The 17,332-nt window shown below is 48.0% G+C and overlaps 1 protein-coding gene across 1 annotated transcript; it reads right to left on the bottom strand.

Annotated features, from left to right (window-relative positions):
- Nucleotides 1–1,505: 1,505 nt before the first annotated feature.
- On the bottom strand, nucleotides 1,506–3,939 carry BTG4 (BTG anti-proliferation factor 4). The gene is made up of 4 exons (XM_009900889.2): nucleotides 3,744–3,939; nucleotides 3,065–3,202; nucleotides 1,909–2,104; nucleotides 1,506–1,682 (listed from the first exon to the last, which is right to left on the bottom strand). Exons 1-4 carry the CDS (start codon nucleotides 3,914–3,916, stop codon nucleotides 1,506–1,508), a joined length of 684 nt encoding a protein of 227 aa, XP_009899191.2. The 5' UTR covers nucleotides 3,917–3,939.
- Nucleotides 3,940–17,332: the final 13,393 nt, after the last annotated feature.

The raw sequence follows: 17,332 nt of genomic DNA, 5'->3' as shown, positions 1-17,332 counted from the left end.
TAGCCCTGGGCAAAGAGTTGTGATGGCACTCAGAGGAAGACTGGGGAGAGTTTGGTTCTTTTGTTCTCACTGGGTCCTCTGCCTTTGTTCCAAGGTCTTGAGCTCAAATAAATCTTTTCTCTCGGTCAAAACTAGAGTGATTTTTTTCCCCCCCTTCACACTCAAGGCTCCTTGAACTGAGTGAAAGTTAATTAAGTAATAATAAAAAATCATTTAAAAGCCTTCAGCCTCTGTCACATTCCTGCCTATATCCAACTGGTGAAAAAAACCCCAAACAAACATTGCTGCAAAGTCTCAGAATTCCAGAGAACTCCATTGAATTCCAGAGAATTTAGTGCCCTCTCCAGACAGAATTCTGGGGAGGGGGGGAAGCAAAGAAGGGATCAGCACTCCTTGAATCCAGCAAGGATATCACAGGAATAACCCAAGCTCTTGGTGGTCAGTGTCCATTCCAAGAGGGTCTTCTGTGATAGGGGCAACAGGCAGACCCCAGAAGGTGTGGTCCTTTCATAACCTTCACCAAAAGGGTCACAAAAGTACCAAGTACGTCACACCTTGAGACAAGAGTCATTAAGGCTATCAACCCTGTCCTGCCACAGTCATTGTTTTGGGACAATGGAGCATTGGGCTGTGTTGTAGGTTAAGAGAAGTCAAGAGTTTGTTGGGATAACCACAAAGAAAAGTCCCCCGAGAGCTAGAGGGTCCCGGGGGGGGCAGGCAGTTGGCCCCAGGACATTGCAATCTATTATTCCAGTCCTTTTTTGCTGTATTTCGCTATTTAAGGGAGTCTACAGCTAAAGATCTCTTTCCTCTCTGGTCAGGACAGGCATACTCATCTTATGATGTGTGGGGGAGAGCTGCTCTTGGCTGGCAGCAAATTCCCAGCTCCATCATTCTATAAGCTGATGGGAGAGCTACACCATGAGTGCCCCTCGGGCTATGAGCTATAACCAAGAAGGAAAAAGCCCTGCCAGAGCCCCAAGACAGTCTTCCACAGCTCCATCTACATAAACTTTACTCAAGGTGGAGCAGAGCTGAGTCTGCTTGTGATGTGTTGATGTTTTGCTCACAGGACAGCTACTCCTGCTGACTTCATCAGAAGAAAGCAGACCATTCTTCAAAGCAGCTTGAAGGATGTCTTTATCCTTTTTGGCTTGCTTTAGAAAGCTCAGACAGCTTTAACACACCCTTCAGAGCACTGAGAGCAGATCAGATGGCTTTAAAAAAACCCATGAGCAGATTTATTGATATATGCATTTCCTTTTTGACTTACAAGTGAAGCCTCACATTCAAGTTTTCAATCTCGTATTCACAGCAATAAAACACTTAAAAAGGTCACACAATAAAACACTCCCCCCAAAAAAACAACAACAGGTTTCACAAGCACAACAGGAAGACAGAGGGATTAGACAGGAAGTGCTTTCTTGTTTTTAATTCCAGCTTTCTAGTGCCAGCCTTCACCTCATACCACAGAGCTCAGTGCTTCAAGAGGTGCAGCCACACATCTACCGCTTGGTGTTGACCCAGTGGTACCTATCAACACGCAGTCCTGTGAAAGCAGCTGTTGGCCTGTAGGCTTTGTAAGCCCTGTGCTGGGCATAGCACGAGCCATCAGTCAGATAGGTCTTCCTATGAAGATACTGAGGCCAGGGCTGTATGGGTGCCTTGCAGTAGTCACTGAACTAAACAGCAAGAAATGACAGTGTGTTAAAAATCGGTTTGGGAAAGCTGGGTATGAGAGCAGGCCTGGCCCAGCAGCCTGCCAACACACCTGGGACAAGACAGCAGGCCTGGCCCAGCAGGCTGCCAACACACAACCAGTTTGTAAGTTCCCTTCCTTCCTGAAGCAACCTACAGGGCAGATGCTAAGCTCTCACTGCAAGCCACATAGTACCACCATACGCTTACCTGGTAGACACTGTTGGGATTGCTGACAGTAGGGATAGCTTTTGGCTCCTTGCTAGAGCTCTCCTCATCTGAAGAAATACCAGAATGGTAGTCTAGAGATGCTCTGTCAACAGCATAGCTGATCTGCTGAGGAAGCTCTGGGTTCTCCTCTCCTTCAAAGCGTGCAACTGCGAAGGGCCGATTCTTCTCGCCGTACCTGAACGTGATGGAACACAGCAGAACAGAGCCCATTCAGATCATTGAGTCCAACCAGCATCTAACTCTCCCAAGTCTGGTGTTATACCATGGCCCTTAGGACCACATCTGTGTGTCTCTTAAATGCCTGCAGGGAAGAGGATTCAACCATGTCCCTGGGGGCCTGTTCCAGTGTTTAATGCTTACAACAAAAAGGATTCTTCTGCTCTAAACCTCCCCTGGCACAACTTCAGGCTACATCCTCTCTTCCTATCACTTCTTACAAGGGAGAAGGGACTGACTCCCACCTTGTTTCAACCTCCTTTCAGGGAGCTGTAGAGAGCAACAAGGTCCCACTCCTCAGCCTCCTTTTCTCCAGGCTAACCAACCCAATTGAGGGTCACCTGCAGACTGGCTGAGGGGGACCTCAATCCCCTTATCTGCATCATTGATAAAGGTGTTAAAGAGAACTGGCCCCAGGACTGAGCCCTGGGGAACACCAGGCTGCCAACCAGACTTAACTCCATTCCCCACCACTCTTTGGGCCCATTCAGTAGGTTCTTAACCAAGCAAAGCTTCCACCCATCCAAGCCATGATCAGCCAGTTTCTCCAGGGGGATGCTGTGGGAGACAGCCAAAGGCTTTACCAAAGCCCAGGTTAACAACACCCACAGCCCTTCCCTCATCCATAAAGCAGGTCACCTCATCATAAAAGCAGATCAGGTTCATCAAGCAGGACCTGCCCTTGATGAAACCATACTGACTGGGCCTGGGTGCCCAGCATGTGCTGTGTAATGGCACTCAAGATGATCTGCTTCAAGATCTCCCCCAGCACCAATGAACAATGCAAGCCTGCACTAGCAGTAAGCCAGCTGACATTGCAAGCACACCCTCAGACACTAAGAGCCTAGTCACAGGCTTGGAGCTGATCTGCTTTGCACAGGGCACTTAAAGATGTGTTAGCCACAGCTGCTCCACTCACCTGCAACACACCTCAAACGGATCAACCCACAGTGTCATCTCTTTTGGCAGGCCAAGCTTATCAAAGTCCACATTACTCTCCACACAAGCTTGCTCCAGCAGTGGATCTCTTGCCTGATGCTTGTTTATCCTTATGCACCTACACAAGAACAAGGTGCAGATGGGTTTTAAGATTTCACTGCAATTTTGCAGGTCCTGCTCCTGCACTCAAGTTCAGTATTTGTTTTCTCAACACATGTAGCCTGCTGATGCAAGTTCTCACCCCAACCAGCAAGTTAGCTTAGCCAGCTCATTTATAAACCCAAAGCAGGTGTTGTGCCTTTGAGACAAACCACAGTAGCTCACTTCAGGCATTCTCAAGGGAATTAAAAGCAGTTGCAACAACCCCACAAGTCAAAGCCAACTCACATTCTGCAAGTCAGGAAGCCAGAGGGTTACACAAGACACCTGTCCTTAAAATTCCACCTCAAGCACACAACTCCATAGTCCTATCCTGGGAGACCACTTTCAGAAGAGGTGACACATCTGTCCTCAAGCTTCAGGGACAGCCAAGTGGTTCTCTTGCAGGTTTAGATCACATATTTCCAATGTAAGGGCTCCAGACACTGGAAGGACTCAGTGCATCTTGAGTATTAGGCAAAGGCTCCATTCTCCCTCCCTTGCTACTAAAGGTCTCTTACCTGAAGGCTTGTCCTCTGGAAGGGTTGCCCAAGTACCAGTGGTTCTTGTACTTCTCAAACAGTATTGTTGTCAGCTTAGCTGCAAATTTCTCCACTTCCTGCTTGCTCAGCTTGTCTTCCCTCTTCACTAGCCTTGTGATGAAGAAAACTGCAGCAGCAATTTCATCTTTCATTTTAAATGGAAGTGCAGCAGGTGCTTTAGCTGTTGGATAGTCATCAGTAGAGATGAGACACCACACTAGAGAGATTTAATAACATTAAGGCACTACCAGGCTCCAAGAATAGATGCTGCAAAACCTGCATGAGCTGTGACAGACAGAGCCCAGAGCTGCCAAGCAACTGATACATTAAGCTCTGGGTAGCAAAATGAATTCAATGCACTACTAGAAGCCACACACACTGAGCAGTGAAGAGTTTAAAATGCAGAACTCATTATTATATCCAACTTGCATATTACACTCAACAGTTAGCAACTCTTCCAATGAGAGAGGTCTTTCATACTCAAGGAAGACAACATTACCTCCTAAGCCAGAGCACTGGAAAAATCTGATATGGGCTTTACAGACAGCTTCAAAGATCCCCCCCCCAAGAGCAGAAACAAAAGTACAAGAAGCTACAACATTCAGACAGAGGAGAAGGATGGAGGAACCCACACAAATTCCCCCTCACTCATCCTTTAGTGCAGCTTGCTTAGGGTTTATATAGAAGAGGAAATCAGGGGGGGGTTGAGGAAGGGAACAGCACTCAGGTGTGCTCTGTTAAGCTAACTCACATGCCCCAGCTGACTGCAGGGGGGGTTGGACTGGATGACCTTGGGAGGTCCCTTCCAACCCAAAGCATTCTGTGGTTCTGTGAAATGGGGACAGCTCCAGTGGAAGAGAAATCAAAGTCTGAGGTAGACAATGAGTCTTCAGACAAAGCATTCAGCAGTGCCAGGAGCTGAGCTTTAATCCAGTACCCAGTGCTGGAACCACCAGAGCATCCTTAGCATGTGCACTGCCCTTGGCTGCAGGGATTCTGCTGCATACACAAGCCCTGAGTCATTCCTTCCCTGTCACATACAGCACGAGAGGGCAATGGGAGCCTGCTCAGTGCTTCTGGAGGAGTGATGGAGGACAACAGGAAACCACTGCTGGGCAGTGCTGGGCAGAAGTGCCACGTAACTTTTTTTAGGAGCTGCTCAGCCTCTTTCTATGCAGCCCTGGGAGATTTATTTTGTTTCACTCACTGCTGCTGGCTGCATCCAAAATTAGCTCTGAGCAACAGATGAGCATTCTTCACAAGGCAAACTGGAGCTTTGTGCCTGAGGCCTGACTCTTCATTCTGGAGATCAAACTTGCTTTAAAAATGTCAGGCAATGGATGGGTCATTTTCTGGGCTGAATGGATTCCCTTGTAAAGCCCAAAGATCATGTCTGCAACTGCATCAGCTTTCTCATATTACAGTCTAAAAAGGGATGTGACTTCTTCTAAACCTTCTTTTCCTTTTATTCTTCAAGCATCAAAGCTAAAAGAGCATCCCCACTGCAAAACTCCAGCATGGGGAGTCCACCCCCAGCCCTGCAGCCCATCCTTTGACCATAGTTTCTGTGTGGGATCTGACACAGCTCAGCCTCAGGAATGTATCCATTTACTATCTTTTCCCTCCTAAATGCCAAGCTGGTTTGGATGAGTGGAAACACCATTTGATGGAACTCTGAATTGTTTCCTGCCTTCTTACATCCTCCAACTTGCCCAGGCAGGCCCTGTGAGTCAGTCAGGAAATTCTGTGACAAGACTAAAGTGACTGAGTTCCACAAAGGATGACTGAAGAGAAGTTCTGAATCCCTGCACCACCTTCTTCTGTTGAGTTGGTTGCTCCCACAGCTAGCAGACAAGCTGCAAACCAGCAGGGAACAAACTCTCCACCTGAGAAACCAGATCACAGCAGTGCAATCAGCCAGGAAATAAGGTGCTGGGTCTTGGAAGTCAGGAAGCAAAAGCCAGGCCAAACTGCACACATTGTTAGTAACAAACAGGAGAAATTAGCCAAGCTGGCACTCCATCCAGCTGACTCTAATGATTAAGCTTGTCATTGACACAGAAGGTTCTGAGAACTGTGGGAATTCAGAGGGTTTCATGTCATGCAGGAGTTCAAAACTATTTCTGTCAATGGCACAGGAACCAACAAGAGCAAAGAGAATTGCTGGCTGTCCTCTCCAGTGACAAGAAGTCTCTCTTAATGAGGTAGAGTCATTGAACTCTAATTCTTGATGATGCTCTAAGTTGCCTTCAACTTGCAGAAAGTGTAGCCCTGGGTAGTCAGTTTGGATAATGAGCAGCTAAATGTCAAAACTAAAATCTGAACAGCCCAACCCAAAGTGAGCTCTGTTAAGCAACAGGCAGCAAATTGTGCTCCCACTCACTCCCAGCTGCATCCAGACAGGAGCATCCTAGCAGATTTTGCAGACCCCATGATGAGTAGCCAAGGGTTCTGGCTGCCAGGGTGCAGGAGATGAATGAGTAACCATTTGTGCCTTTCTTACAGGGTGTTGTTGGGGTTTAATCCTTGTTACAGAATCACAGAGTTGTCAGGGTTGGAAGGGACCTCAAGGCTCAGCCAGTTCCAACCCCCCTGCCATGGGCAGGGACACCTCACACCACAGCAGGTTGCTCACAGCCACATCCAGCCTGGCCTTAAAAGCCTCCAGGGCTGAGGCTTCCACCACCTCCCTGGACAACCTGTGCCAGTGTCTCATCACCCTCATGGGGAAGAACTTCTTCCTGACATCCAATCTGAATCTTCCCACTTCTAGTTTTGCTTCATTCCCCCCAGTTTTATCACTACTTGACACCCTCAAAAGTCCTTCCCCAGCTTTCTTGTGGCCCCCTTCCGATATTGGAAGGCCACAAGAAGGTCTCCTCAGAGCCTTCTCTTCTCCAGACTGAATAACCCCAACTCTCTCAGTCTGTCTCCATAGGAGAGGAAGAGTGAAAAAACCCCAACCCACTAAAACCCCAACCCAGTGCATTGCAGTGCATGGACAGTTCATGGATCTGACCCAGAGTTCACTGAAATCAATAGAAACCAACCCATAGATTTCAGTGGGATTCAGATCAGGCCCCTGACTCAACCCCAGCATTCTTAGGCAGATTAAATCATGGATCTCCTGGGCCACCAGGCAAGCCTAGGCATGATCTACAAAGGGAAACTCTGTCAGACACAGTTTCTCTAGTAACTGCAGGCCAAACCAAGAGCAAACACTGCTTCCCTAAACACTCTACTGGGGAGAGCCACTTCTGCAGAATGAGTTGCAGTTTTCTTGCTTTAAAGGATGGAGTAGATGGAACAAAGCAAAGTGCAGCTTGATAGTAGCAATCTTCCTTCTCCAAGCCAGTTGGGGGTTGTGGATGATGGATGACAGACAATTTCTCCAGGTAAGCAGCTGAAGTTCCAAACTATTGATATTAAAGCCATAAAACCTGAGTTATCTCCTGGGTTGCTCCAATACAAAAAAGGGGCAAGGCAGAACAAGGAGCAAAGGAGAACTTAAAGTGGGGTCAGCATTGTCCTAATCCATACAGACTGATCTGTCTGACTTCTGCCCCTCCAAACATAAGTGGTAGCAAGATGAGGCTGTGTTGGAGGTGATTGTGAGGAAGAAAAGAGGGTTAGAGAAAGAAGAAGGGAAATGAAAGGCAGTGAGAGGGCAGGTGGAGAGCAAGGAGGTGGAAATGGCTGGCTAGGCCCCCAGGAAATATCACCACTGGATGTAGATGTGCAGCATGTGGCTCCCACTGCAGCTCAGAGCCAGGAGCACAAGGTAATCATCCCTTTGAGCTCCTAGTCTGTCTGTTTGGGGACCACTTTCTACTGCAGCTAGATTTCTGGTATGAATAAAACCAGGCTGCAGCCCCAGTGTCCAGCTATCAGCCTGCAGGTGTGTGCCTGGACTGCCTCATGTGACACTACAGCCTGGATCACCTTAGATATCCATGACACAACCATTTGTCCATAGCAGAAGGGTGGAAACTCCCTTTGTGCTCCATGTTGACTTTGCCCCTAGATACCTCTTGTGCAACAAAGCTTCCTGTGGCAGGAGCCATCTGCACACTTCAGAGCCACAGTCCAGCCTCCATGCACAAGCCTCAGCTGAGTGACCATGACAACAGAGTGTACACAAAGGTTACAGGCATGGGGCTGACCCACAGCCCAGACTGGAGACACTCCAACCCAGCAGTCCCAGGGGAAGAGTTGGGGCACCCAGGGGCCCCCCAGGAAACCATTCTCAGAGGCATTTCTGCCAGGGCAAGACTGCTGGGGGCTCGGTGAAGAGGTTGTTGTGTTAGCCACGGGACAGGGAAGGAAATGAAGAGGGAAGAAGTTGGACATTTCTCCCTTATCAGGGTCATCACAAGGTAAGCTTCTTGAGGGGAAGTCCTGAATGCTTTTTGTGCATTCTGAAGCACTCCTGGGTGAAAGCTTGCAAAGTTGTCTCATTTGCAGACAAACTTATCCTTGGGACCTCTCTGACTCTGGTTCAATCCTAGTTTTGGAGTGGCCTGAAAGTTTGGCTTGTCACATTAGCAGTTGCATCTACTTGTGTTACACACAAGGCATCACTGATTTTAACTGCCTCCACAGATTCAACCTGATCTAGAGGAGGATGTCCCTGCTCACTGCAGACTAGATGACCCCTGGAGGTCCCTCCCAGCCCAACCCATTCTATGATGCTTGGATTCAGCTTTGTCCTGCAGCAAAGATTTGCTGATTTCTTTAGCTACCACGAATCAGTCTGAGAGGTCTGAGCAGGCTGCCATTTGACTACCAGCACAACCTGTTTGCTGGGAAAATGCTGCCCCAACCAAGGATAAGCCAGGCTCAAGGTGATGTGTGCTCTAGCCTGTAGAGCAGGTAGAATGTCATTGATGCTGAACAATTTGTCTTGGCCCAAATTTGCAGCTTCCAGCTCTGAATGCAGCTACACTCAAGTCCACATTCCTGCAGCTACACTCAAGTCCACATCCATGCAGCCAGGACTGCATGCCAAGAATGTTCTCCTTTCCATTGTGGTGCATTGCAATACTTTCAAGTTTGGTAATTTCACGGCTTTGGTTTTGCTCTCCTCAAATGATTTTTGTGACACATTCACCCCCAGTGTTTAATTATTCAGAACAATTAATTCGTGATATTTTCAGGTGAACATCAGGAAGGACTCGTTTGCTGGGAGGGTGACAGAGCACAGGAGCAGGCTGCCCACAGAGGTTGTGGAGTCTCCTCTGGAGACTTTCAAGACCTGCCTGGATGGGGTGTTGTGTGACCTGCCCTGGGTGATCCTGCTCTGGCAGGGGGGTTGGACTCTTAGCTTCCAAGTCCTAACATTCTGTGATTCTGTGATATAAAGACCTTTGATTTAGCAGAATAGCACTGAGGGTGGTGTTACCAACGCTGTTAACTCCATTCTTGTTAATTACTTGTCGTTAGAAGAGCATTTGAGGAGAGAAGAGGATGTGAATGGGATGATTAGAAGTGCTTTCTCTTTCTCCTAGGTTTGAATGTCCACCACCTTGCCACAAGAGCAGTGCTTGGTTTGTAGGCAGTGTAGTTAGCTGATTGTCTCCATTGCTTCACAATCACTAACTTCACTGCCATCAAAACAAGGCACAGGGTTCCGTGCTCCAACCTCAAGCACAGGAGAAATCCCCTGCACTACAAAACATCCTGACAGCATCCTGGGTCCTAGTGGGAAATCACTAACAATGTTTGTTCATTTGCACCTGGATTGCCTGAATTTTAGCTGTCCCACAGAAGCATTGGCCCTATCAAGTGAAACCTTGGACTGCTGCAAGTTGGTGCTATAATCCTCAGGAAAATTCCTGGAGCAAGAAGGATGTCTGCTGTCTTCCCCTCTTTAGCCACACACAGATTTATTATGTACTCAGTTGTCCATGCACCTAGAGCGTTTGTGGCTGGACCCTTCAGTTCATCTGCCAGTTACTGGGGAAATAATCTTGCTTTAGCTTGAATCTCTTATTTAGCAAGCTGGTAAGTGAAGGGGACTGTGAGCAATGAGAGTGGTAAAACACTGCAACAGGTTGCCCAGGGATGTGGTTGATGTCCCTGCAAACATTCAAGATCAGCCTTGCTCTTGAGAAGAGCTCTGACTTGTGCTCTTGCACAGAGGTTTGCAGCCCTCAATAAGATCGACGAGAAGGATGCAGAGGAACGGGTAGGATGCTAAGCTGGCAGGAACTGGAGCAGTTTCTGCCACATCCAAGTGGCTTTTGAAGTCCACTCAAGCAGCAAACATCCCCTCAGTTTTTTTATGCTATGAAGGTGTTGGGGCCCTGGAGCAGGCTGCCCAGAGAGGCTGTGAAGTCTCCTTCTCAGGAGGGATTCCAAACCTGCCTGGGCATTTTGATCCTGGGCAACCTGATCCAGGCAAAGCTGGTTTAGAAGAAGGGTTGGACTAGATGATCTCTAGAGGTCCCTTCCAATTCTTACTGTTGATTCTGTGATCCTTTTGGACAAGCTGTGGCTACTGGGTTGACACTGGAGCAGGGCAGATCTAGGTTGGATGTCAGAAGGAGGTTCTGCACAATGAGAGTGGCAGAATACTGGAACAGGTTGCTCAGGGATGTGGTTGAGGCATTGAAGATCAGCCTTGACATGGCCCTGGGCAGCCTGCTCTAGTTGGAGGTGTCCCTGTTGAGTGCAGGGGGAGTTGGACAAGATGCCCTTTGAGGGTCCCTTCCAATCTGTGAGCCTGTGAATTTCACAAGCTAGAATGTGAAGGGGATTTTGAGCAGTGGTGAAATATTAAACATCAGTGTATGCTATAAATGGTTTTTTTTTACTCTGACCACTTTGCTGAACATTCAAGAATACTACAAAGGAGAAACCCTGAACCTGCTGGGACCTGCTCTAAGAGGGTTTATTAAACAAAAAACCCCAAACCCAACGGTCTTCATCAATGTAGGTGCTTAAGAGAAACTGCCTCTCACATCAGCCTGGTTACCAGGCAGTGTAGTTAGCTGATTGCCAAGAGTAACAATCACTAGCCACACAGCCAGGTAAAAAGGTCTGGAAGACATCTCAATGGAAATCTCAATACCTGAAAGGGACCTACAGGAAGGCTGGGGAAGGGCTGTTTAGAAGGCCTTGGAGTGATAAGATGAAGGGCACTGATTTGAAACTGGAGCTGCCTTAATGTGATTTTGCCTTCCAGAGAGAAGCATTGCTTCCCACCACAGCTGTGTCCAGAGAAGGGCCACGAGGATGAGCAGAGGGCTGGAGCACCTCTCCTGTGAGGACAGACTGAGGGAGTTGGGGTTGTGCAGTCTGGAGAAGAGAAGACTCCGAGGTGACCTAATTGTGGCCTTCCAGTATCTGAAGGGGGCTACAAGAAGGCTGGGGAGGGACTGCTCAGGATCTCAGGTAGTGATAGGACTAGGGGCAATGGAATGAAGCTGGAGGTGGGGAGATTCAGGCTGGAGGTGAGGAGGAAGTTCTTCCCCATGAGAGTGGTGAAGCCCTAAGGAATGGGTTGTCCAGGGAGGTGGTTGAGGCCCCATCCCTGGAGGTGTTTAAGCCCAGGCTGGACGAGGCTCTGGCCAACCTGATCTGGTGTGGGATGTCCCTGGCCATGGCAGGGGGATTGGAACTAGATGATCCTTGTGGTCCCTTCCAACCCTGACTGATTCTATGATATTATGATACTAAGGATGAAGCAGTGCACGTCTGCAGCTTGCTAAACCTCTGTTGCCTAGGTTTCTGGGAGAAATTATCTCTCAGGAATAAACCAATAAGCTCTGGATGCTAAAACTAAAGTAAAAGAAAAGTATCTTCAGCAGGTAAGTTCTTCCCCATGAGAGGGTGGTGAGAGACTGGCACAGGTTGCCCAGGAAGGTGATGGAAGCCTCATCCCTGGAGGTCTTTAAGGCCAGGCTGGATGTGGCTGTGAGCAACCTGCTGTAGTGTGAGGTGTCCCTGCCCATGGCAGGGGGGTTGGAACTGGCTGAGCCTTGAGCTCCCTTCCAACCCTGACAATTCAGTGATTCTGTAGCCAGAATTACTGATTCCAACTCCTTTCCCCCCCCCCCTAAATATTTCCATTGACTACATGTCAGCTGGTGGAATACTGAAACCCTGGAAATGACTTGAAGAACAATAATGAAAATTGCCTGGCCCTGGCCCATGGAGTGGTTTGCATGAGGCAGCTTATTTCTGGATGGTTAGCTTAAATTTATTCCTTGATGGCTTGGGGCAGGGCTGAAAGTAGTAGGGCTTGTGTATTTAATTTCTTCCTAGTAAGCACATGCTGCCTGCTCTGATTTAGTAGCTGCAAGTAGCCAACTGAGAGTGCCCTGATTCAACAGTGGGTAGTTTTTGGTAGGGAAAAAGAACAATCCACAATGCACTTTCACACAACAAACCTTGGCAGAGGCACTGAAGCACAGCTTAAAGCATGAGGTGTTTTTTTCTTACTTGTCTTAGTTATTGATAGATCTTCTCCATTAGGCTGTGCCCAGCAGCAGCTGGTGCCAGGAGTTCATGGAGTGAGAGGTGCGGGAAGTTTGGTAGGGGGGTGGTTGTTAAATCAGCTTCCAGGGATCACATCTGCCTCAGGCTGTCACTCAGGCACAGGGCTAGGTGATGGTTTTTTAGAGAGCTATCACTCCAGAACTGCCAGCCCAGGCCATTTCAATTTGCTGAGAAACTACTTAGCTGCAGAACTGTGGATTTCAGCCCCCAGCACCAATACTGAGTCCTGCCAAGCAAAGGCCTAACTGGGATCATGTTCTGCCTTTCAGGTTGGATCCTTCTGCACTCCACAGACTCAGACTCAGTGGAGTTTTGCAGAAGCAAACTTCAATCCAGTGTGCGACCATCCACTCAGCACTTTAGTTAATGCTTCCTGCAGCCTGTGCTTGGTGGGTAGGATCAATAAGATTTAGCATGCCATAAACTCCTGTTTATGCAGGGAGGGTGTAGCCAGGTGGGGGTTGGTCTCTTCTCCCAGGCAAGCAGCACCAGAACAAGAGGACACAGTCTCAAGTGGTGCCAGGGGAGGTTCAGGCTGGAGGTGAGGAAGAAGTTCTTCATAGTAAGAGAGATTGGCCATTGGGATGTGCTGCCCAGGGAGGTGGTGGAGTCACCATCCCTGGAGGTGTTTAGGAAGAGACTGGATGGGGCACTTGGTGCCATGGTTTAGTTGATTAGATGGTGCTGGGTGATAGGTTGGACTCGATGATCTCAAAGGTCTTTTTCAACTTGGTCTATTCTATTCTATTCTATTCTATTCTATTCTATTCTATTCTATTCTATTCTATTCTATTCTATTCTATTCTATTCTGTTCTGTTCTATTCTATTCTATTCTATTCTATTCTATTCTATTCTATTCTATTCTACCTCCAGGATTGACCTGGCCATCAAAAGAAGAAAAAGAAGTGGCATGGTGTCCAAATTACTGAGGTTCATCTCCTGCAACACTGGGATTGGATCAAGTGTATAGAGGTTAGGATTTCTCCTACTACTTAGCCAAAAGAGAAGCAGAAGATGCAGACAGAGAAGAGCTGTGCTTGCTCTTGAGACACTGATCCAAACGTGCTGAAGCCCCTATGAGGGTAACTGGTGACTGGGGGTTCCACATAGATACCACAAACACAGTCATAGAATCATCAAATCAATAAGGTTGGAAAAGACCTCAAAGATCATCAAGTCCAATCTGTCACCCAACACCTCTTGACTAGCTAAACCATGGCTCCAAGTGCCACATCCAATCCCCTCTTGAACACCTCCAGGGATGGGGACTCCACCACCTCCCTGGGCAGCGCATTCCAATGGCCAATTACTCTTTCTGGGAAGAACTTTCTCCTCACCTGCAGCCTAAACTTCCCCTGGCACAGCTTGTGACTGTGTCCTCTTGTTCTGGTGCTGCTTGCCTGGGAGAAGAGACCAACCCCAACCTGGCTACAACCTCCCCTTAGGTAGTTGCAGAGAGCAAGAAGGTCTCCCCTGAGCCTCCTCTTCTCCAGGCTAAGCAACCCCAACTCCCTCAGCCTCTCCTCACAGGGCTGTGCTCCAGACCCCTCCCCAGCTTTGTTGCCCTTCTCTGGACACCTTCAAGAGTCTCAGTGTCCTTCTTAAATTGAGAAGCCCAGAACTGGACACAGGACTCATGGAAACTTGGACAATTAGCATGAAACACAGCCCTAACACTTTCAGCCTCTCTAACTGTACTTTTTCCCATGGTGGTAAAACATTCCTCATTTTTACTGAAAAGCCTTTGTTTGGGAAGCAGGCCAGAGGAGAGCAATCTGCAAGAGGGGCAGAAAGGTGCTGAGCTCTGCAAGTCTTCCCTGCAAGTCAGCAATCCCCCTGTCCCAATTAATAATTCCAAAAATGCCTCTCATCCATTACCATCAATTAGCCTCCTCTCTGAATTCTGGCTGCAGCCAGCAACAGTTCCCTGAATCCTCTGCTCATGTTACTTAAAATTCACCAGCCACAGAGAAGCAAAGTTGTGCAGCCCCTGGCAGCTGGCAGCCATAAAGATGACTGATGGGTTGCTGGGAGTGAATTGCTTTCCACAGCTCCAGGCCATGCTCTAAGCCTCATGTAAGTCTAAGAAAATGAAAATGAATGCAGGGACTGAAATCAGAACACTGTTTACACTCTTATCAGTCATTTGCTGCTCAAATCCACATTCCAGAGCTGATTCAGAGGCTCTCTTTCTGCAGCATGTCCCCAGGGAGAGAGGAAGCAGGGAAGCTCTGCTGTGGAGATCCAGGAACTGAATTGTGTCTCGACAGTGGAACAGGGACAGGAGAGCTTAGCTGCACTCACACAGTTGTCTCACAAACTGACAGTAAAGACATGTAGTAGAAATGCTTATGTTAATTAGCTACTTTCAGTACCTGAGGGGGGCTGCATGAAAGCTGGGAAGAGACTTTATACAAGGGCTTGTGGTGATACAACAGGAGGAGAATGGCTTTGAGCTGGAACAGGGGAGATTGAGACTGGAGATGAGGAAGAAACTCTTTCCAGTAAGGGTGGGGAGACACTGGCACAGGTTGCCCAGGGAGGCTGGGGATGCCCTCTCCCTGGAGGTGTTCGAGGCCAGGTTGGACAAGACCTTGAGAACCTGGGCTGGTGGCAGCTGTCCCATGGCAGGGGGGTTGAATCTGGATGATCTTGAAGGTCCTTTCCAACCCAAACAGTGATACTGTAAACATGTTCCAATGTTTGAGGCTATAGCTGACTGTTTCCTGATGCTACATTTCATTGTTGTGCAGGAATATGTAGAATCAGTCAGCTAGAACAAGCTTGCCTTGGCTGCTTTCTCAAAGGCAACAGAATAAAAGAGCAACTGAGAATGGATTACAGAACCACAGGATGCCTTTGGTTGGAAGAATCCCTTCAAGATGATCCAGTCCAGCCTTTGACCCAGCACTAAACCATGTCCCTAAGCACCAGCTCCACAGGCCACTTAAACAGCTCCAGGGATGGTGACTCCATTGCTGCCCTGGGCACTATTCCCATGTTTGAGAACCCTTTCAGTGAAGAAGCATTTCCTAATACCCAGCCCAAACCTCCCCTGCATCCCTTTCCTCTAGCCCTGCATGCCTTCTTGCAAGCTGTCTCAGAAGGATGACTTAGTACATCAAAATTTGCACAGAAGTGTGGGGATGGTTATGGGAGGAGCAGAGAGGAGCTGAAGCTGGCCTGCAGAGGCAGAGAGGGAACACTGCAAACATGAGACAGCCTTGGAAACTCACACATGGGACAGAGAAGGGAAATACAGCAGAAGGGGTGAGCAGAGTGCTGTGGGAGGGGCAGTGAGGACTGGGGCAGCACTTTGCTGAAGGGTCTGTGTTCTCTGGAGAGACACCTAATAAAAAGACCTCAGCTGTTTCAATTAAACCAGTCTGAATACAACCACCATGTCCCAGTTTCTCACTGCGATACATCAGAGGAATCTTCACAGCCTGCCCATTCTTAATTGCTAAGGGTTTTATTTTCCTGCTGAAACACTAAAACTCAGCTTATGACAAAGCTGTTCCACTGGCTGCAGCTTTGACAAGCTCTGCTCCCTACAAAGCTCTCAGAAAGCAAATCTGAGCAATAAAAGGAAGAGCTCCATGGAGGGATTTTTATTGCTATCAGTAGCAAACCCCAGATTCACTGATTTATAATGGTTTTGCTTGGCCTGGCTGGATGTTTATCAGGAGGATCAAACTCAGGAATAAGAGGTCTGTATTATATTAAAGCAATTCTTTCCTTCAGCTGTAATTCACCAGACACAAAGCAGAGACAGATGAGGTCTTACCCACTGGAAGGTTAAACATCTGTCCCTCTGAAGAACTACATATCCCAATTAATACAATCTCATTACTGAGGAGTAGAAAGCAGAACTGAAATTCTGAAGCTGATAAGTGCAGTGATTTGAGAAGTAACTTGGAAAACAAGATTTCAGATGATAGCACAGATCCATTTGAGACATAAAAGCCTCCTTTCTTCTTCCTCCTTATTTAAGCTTTTAAGTGGGTTCATGTCAAGCACTTCCTCTTCCCAAAGTTTACTAAATTTCTGATCTGAATGTATCTGCTTTGTCTAAACCTTATGCATTAAAGCCAGGCCTGAAACAAAACAAGAGAGTGGCTGGAGAGCAGCCAGGCAGAGAGGGACCTGGGGGTACTGGTTGATGGTAGGCTGAACATGAGCCTGCAGTGTGCCCAGGTGGCCAAGAAGGCCAATGGCATCCTGGCCTGGATCAGGAACAGTGTGGCCAGCAGGAGCAGGGAAGTCATTCTGCCCCTGCACTCAGCACTGGTTAGGCCACACCTTGAGTCCTGTGTCCAGCTCTGGGCTCCTCAGGTTAGGAAAGATGTTGAGATGCTGGAAGGTGTCCAGAGAAGGGCAACAAAGCTGGGGAGGGGTCTGGAGCACAGCCCTGTGAGGAGAGGCTGAGGGAGCTGGGGTTGCTTAGCCTGGAGAAGAGGAGGCTCAGGGGAGACCTCATTGCTCTCTACAACTACCTGAAGGGAGATTGTAGCCAGGTGGGGGTTGGTCTCTTCTCCCAGGCACCCAGCACCAGAACAAGAGGACACAGTCTCAAGCTGTGCCAGGGGGTGTTCAGACTGGATGTTAGGAAGAAATTCTTCCCAGAGAGAGTGATTGCCCATGGGAATGTGCTGCCCAGGGAGGTGGTGGAGTCACCATCATTGGGAATGTTTAGGAGGAGACTTGATAGGGTGCTGGGTGCCATGGTTTAGTTGATTAGGTGGTGTTGGATGATAGGTTGGACATGGTGATCTTGAAGGTCTCTTCCAACCTGGTTAATTCTATTCTATTCTATTCTATTCTATTCTATTCTATTCTATTCTATTCTATTCTATTCTACCCTATTCTATTCCTTCTGACACAATAACTCAAATGAGGTTTATGCTCTTGACTGCTCAGGTACCCCAATAGCACATTAAAAAAACATAATCCCAAGCTCTTTACTATTGCTGGGGGCATCTTCTGTGGCACTGGTTGCATAAAGCTGTCTTCCAGGAAACACAGTTGATTTAGAATGCATTTAAACCCCTACAAAGACAGGCTG

The sequence above is a fragment of the Dryobates pubescens genome, chromosome 34, assembly GCF_014839835.1.
Source record: "Dryobates pubescens isolate bDryPub1 chromosome 34, bDryPub1.pri, whole genome shotgun sequence".
Lineage (NCBI taxonomy): Eukaryota > Metazoa > Chordata > Aves > Piciformes > Picidae > Dryobates > Dryobates pubescens.
The sequence above is the reverse complement of the archived record's forward strand: the minus strand, read 5'-3'. Positions and strand labels throughout refer to the sequence as shown.

What these genes read in the sequence shown, in the direction of transcription:
- BTG4 (XM_009900889.2), bottom strand. Translation starts at nt 3,916, where the DNA reads ATGAAAGATGAAATTGCTGCTGCAGTTTTCTTCATCACAAGGCTAGTG. An exon ending in TCCAGAGGACAAGCCTTCAG is followed by an intron (nt 3,203 to 3,743) that starts GTAAGAGACCTT and finishes GTTCTTGTGTAG; the next exon opens with GTGCATAAGGATAAACAAGC. An exon ending in ATCCCAACAGTGTCTACCAG is followed by an intron (nt 1,683 to 1,908) that starts GTAAGCGTATGG and finishes CTTGCTGTTTAG; the next exon opens with TTCAGTGACTACTGCAAGGC.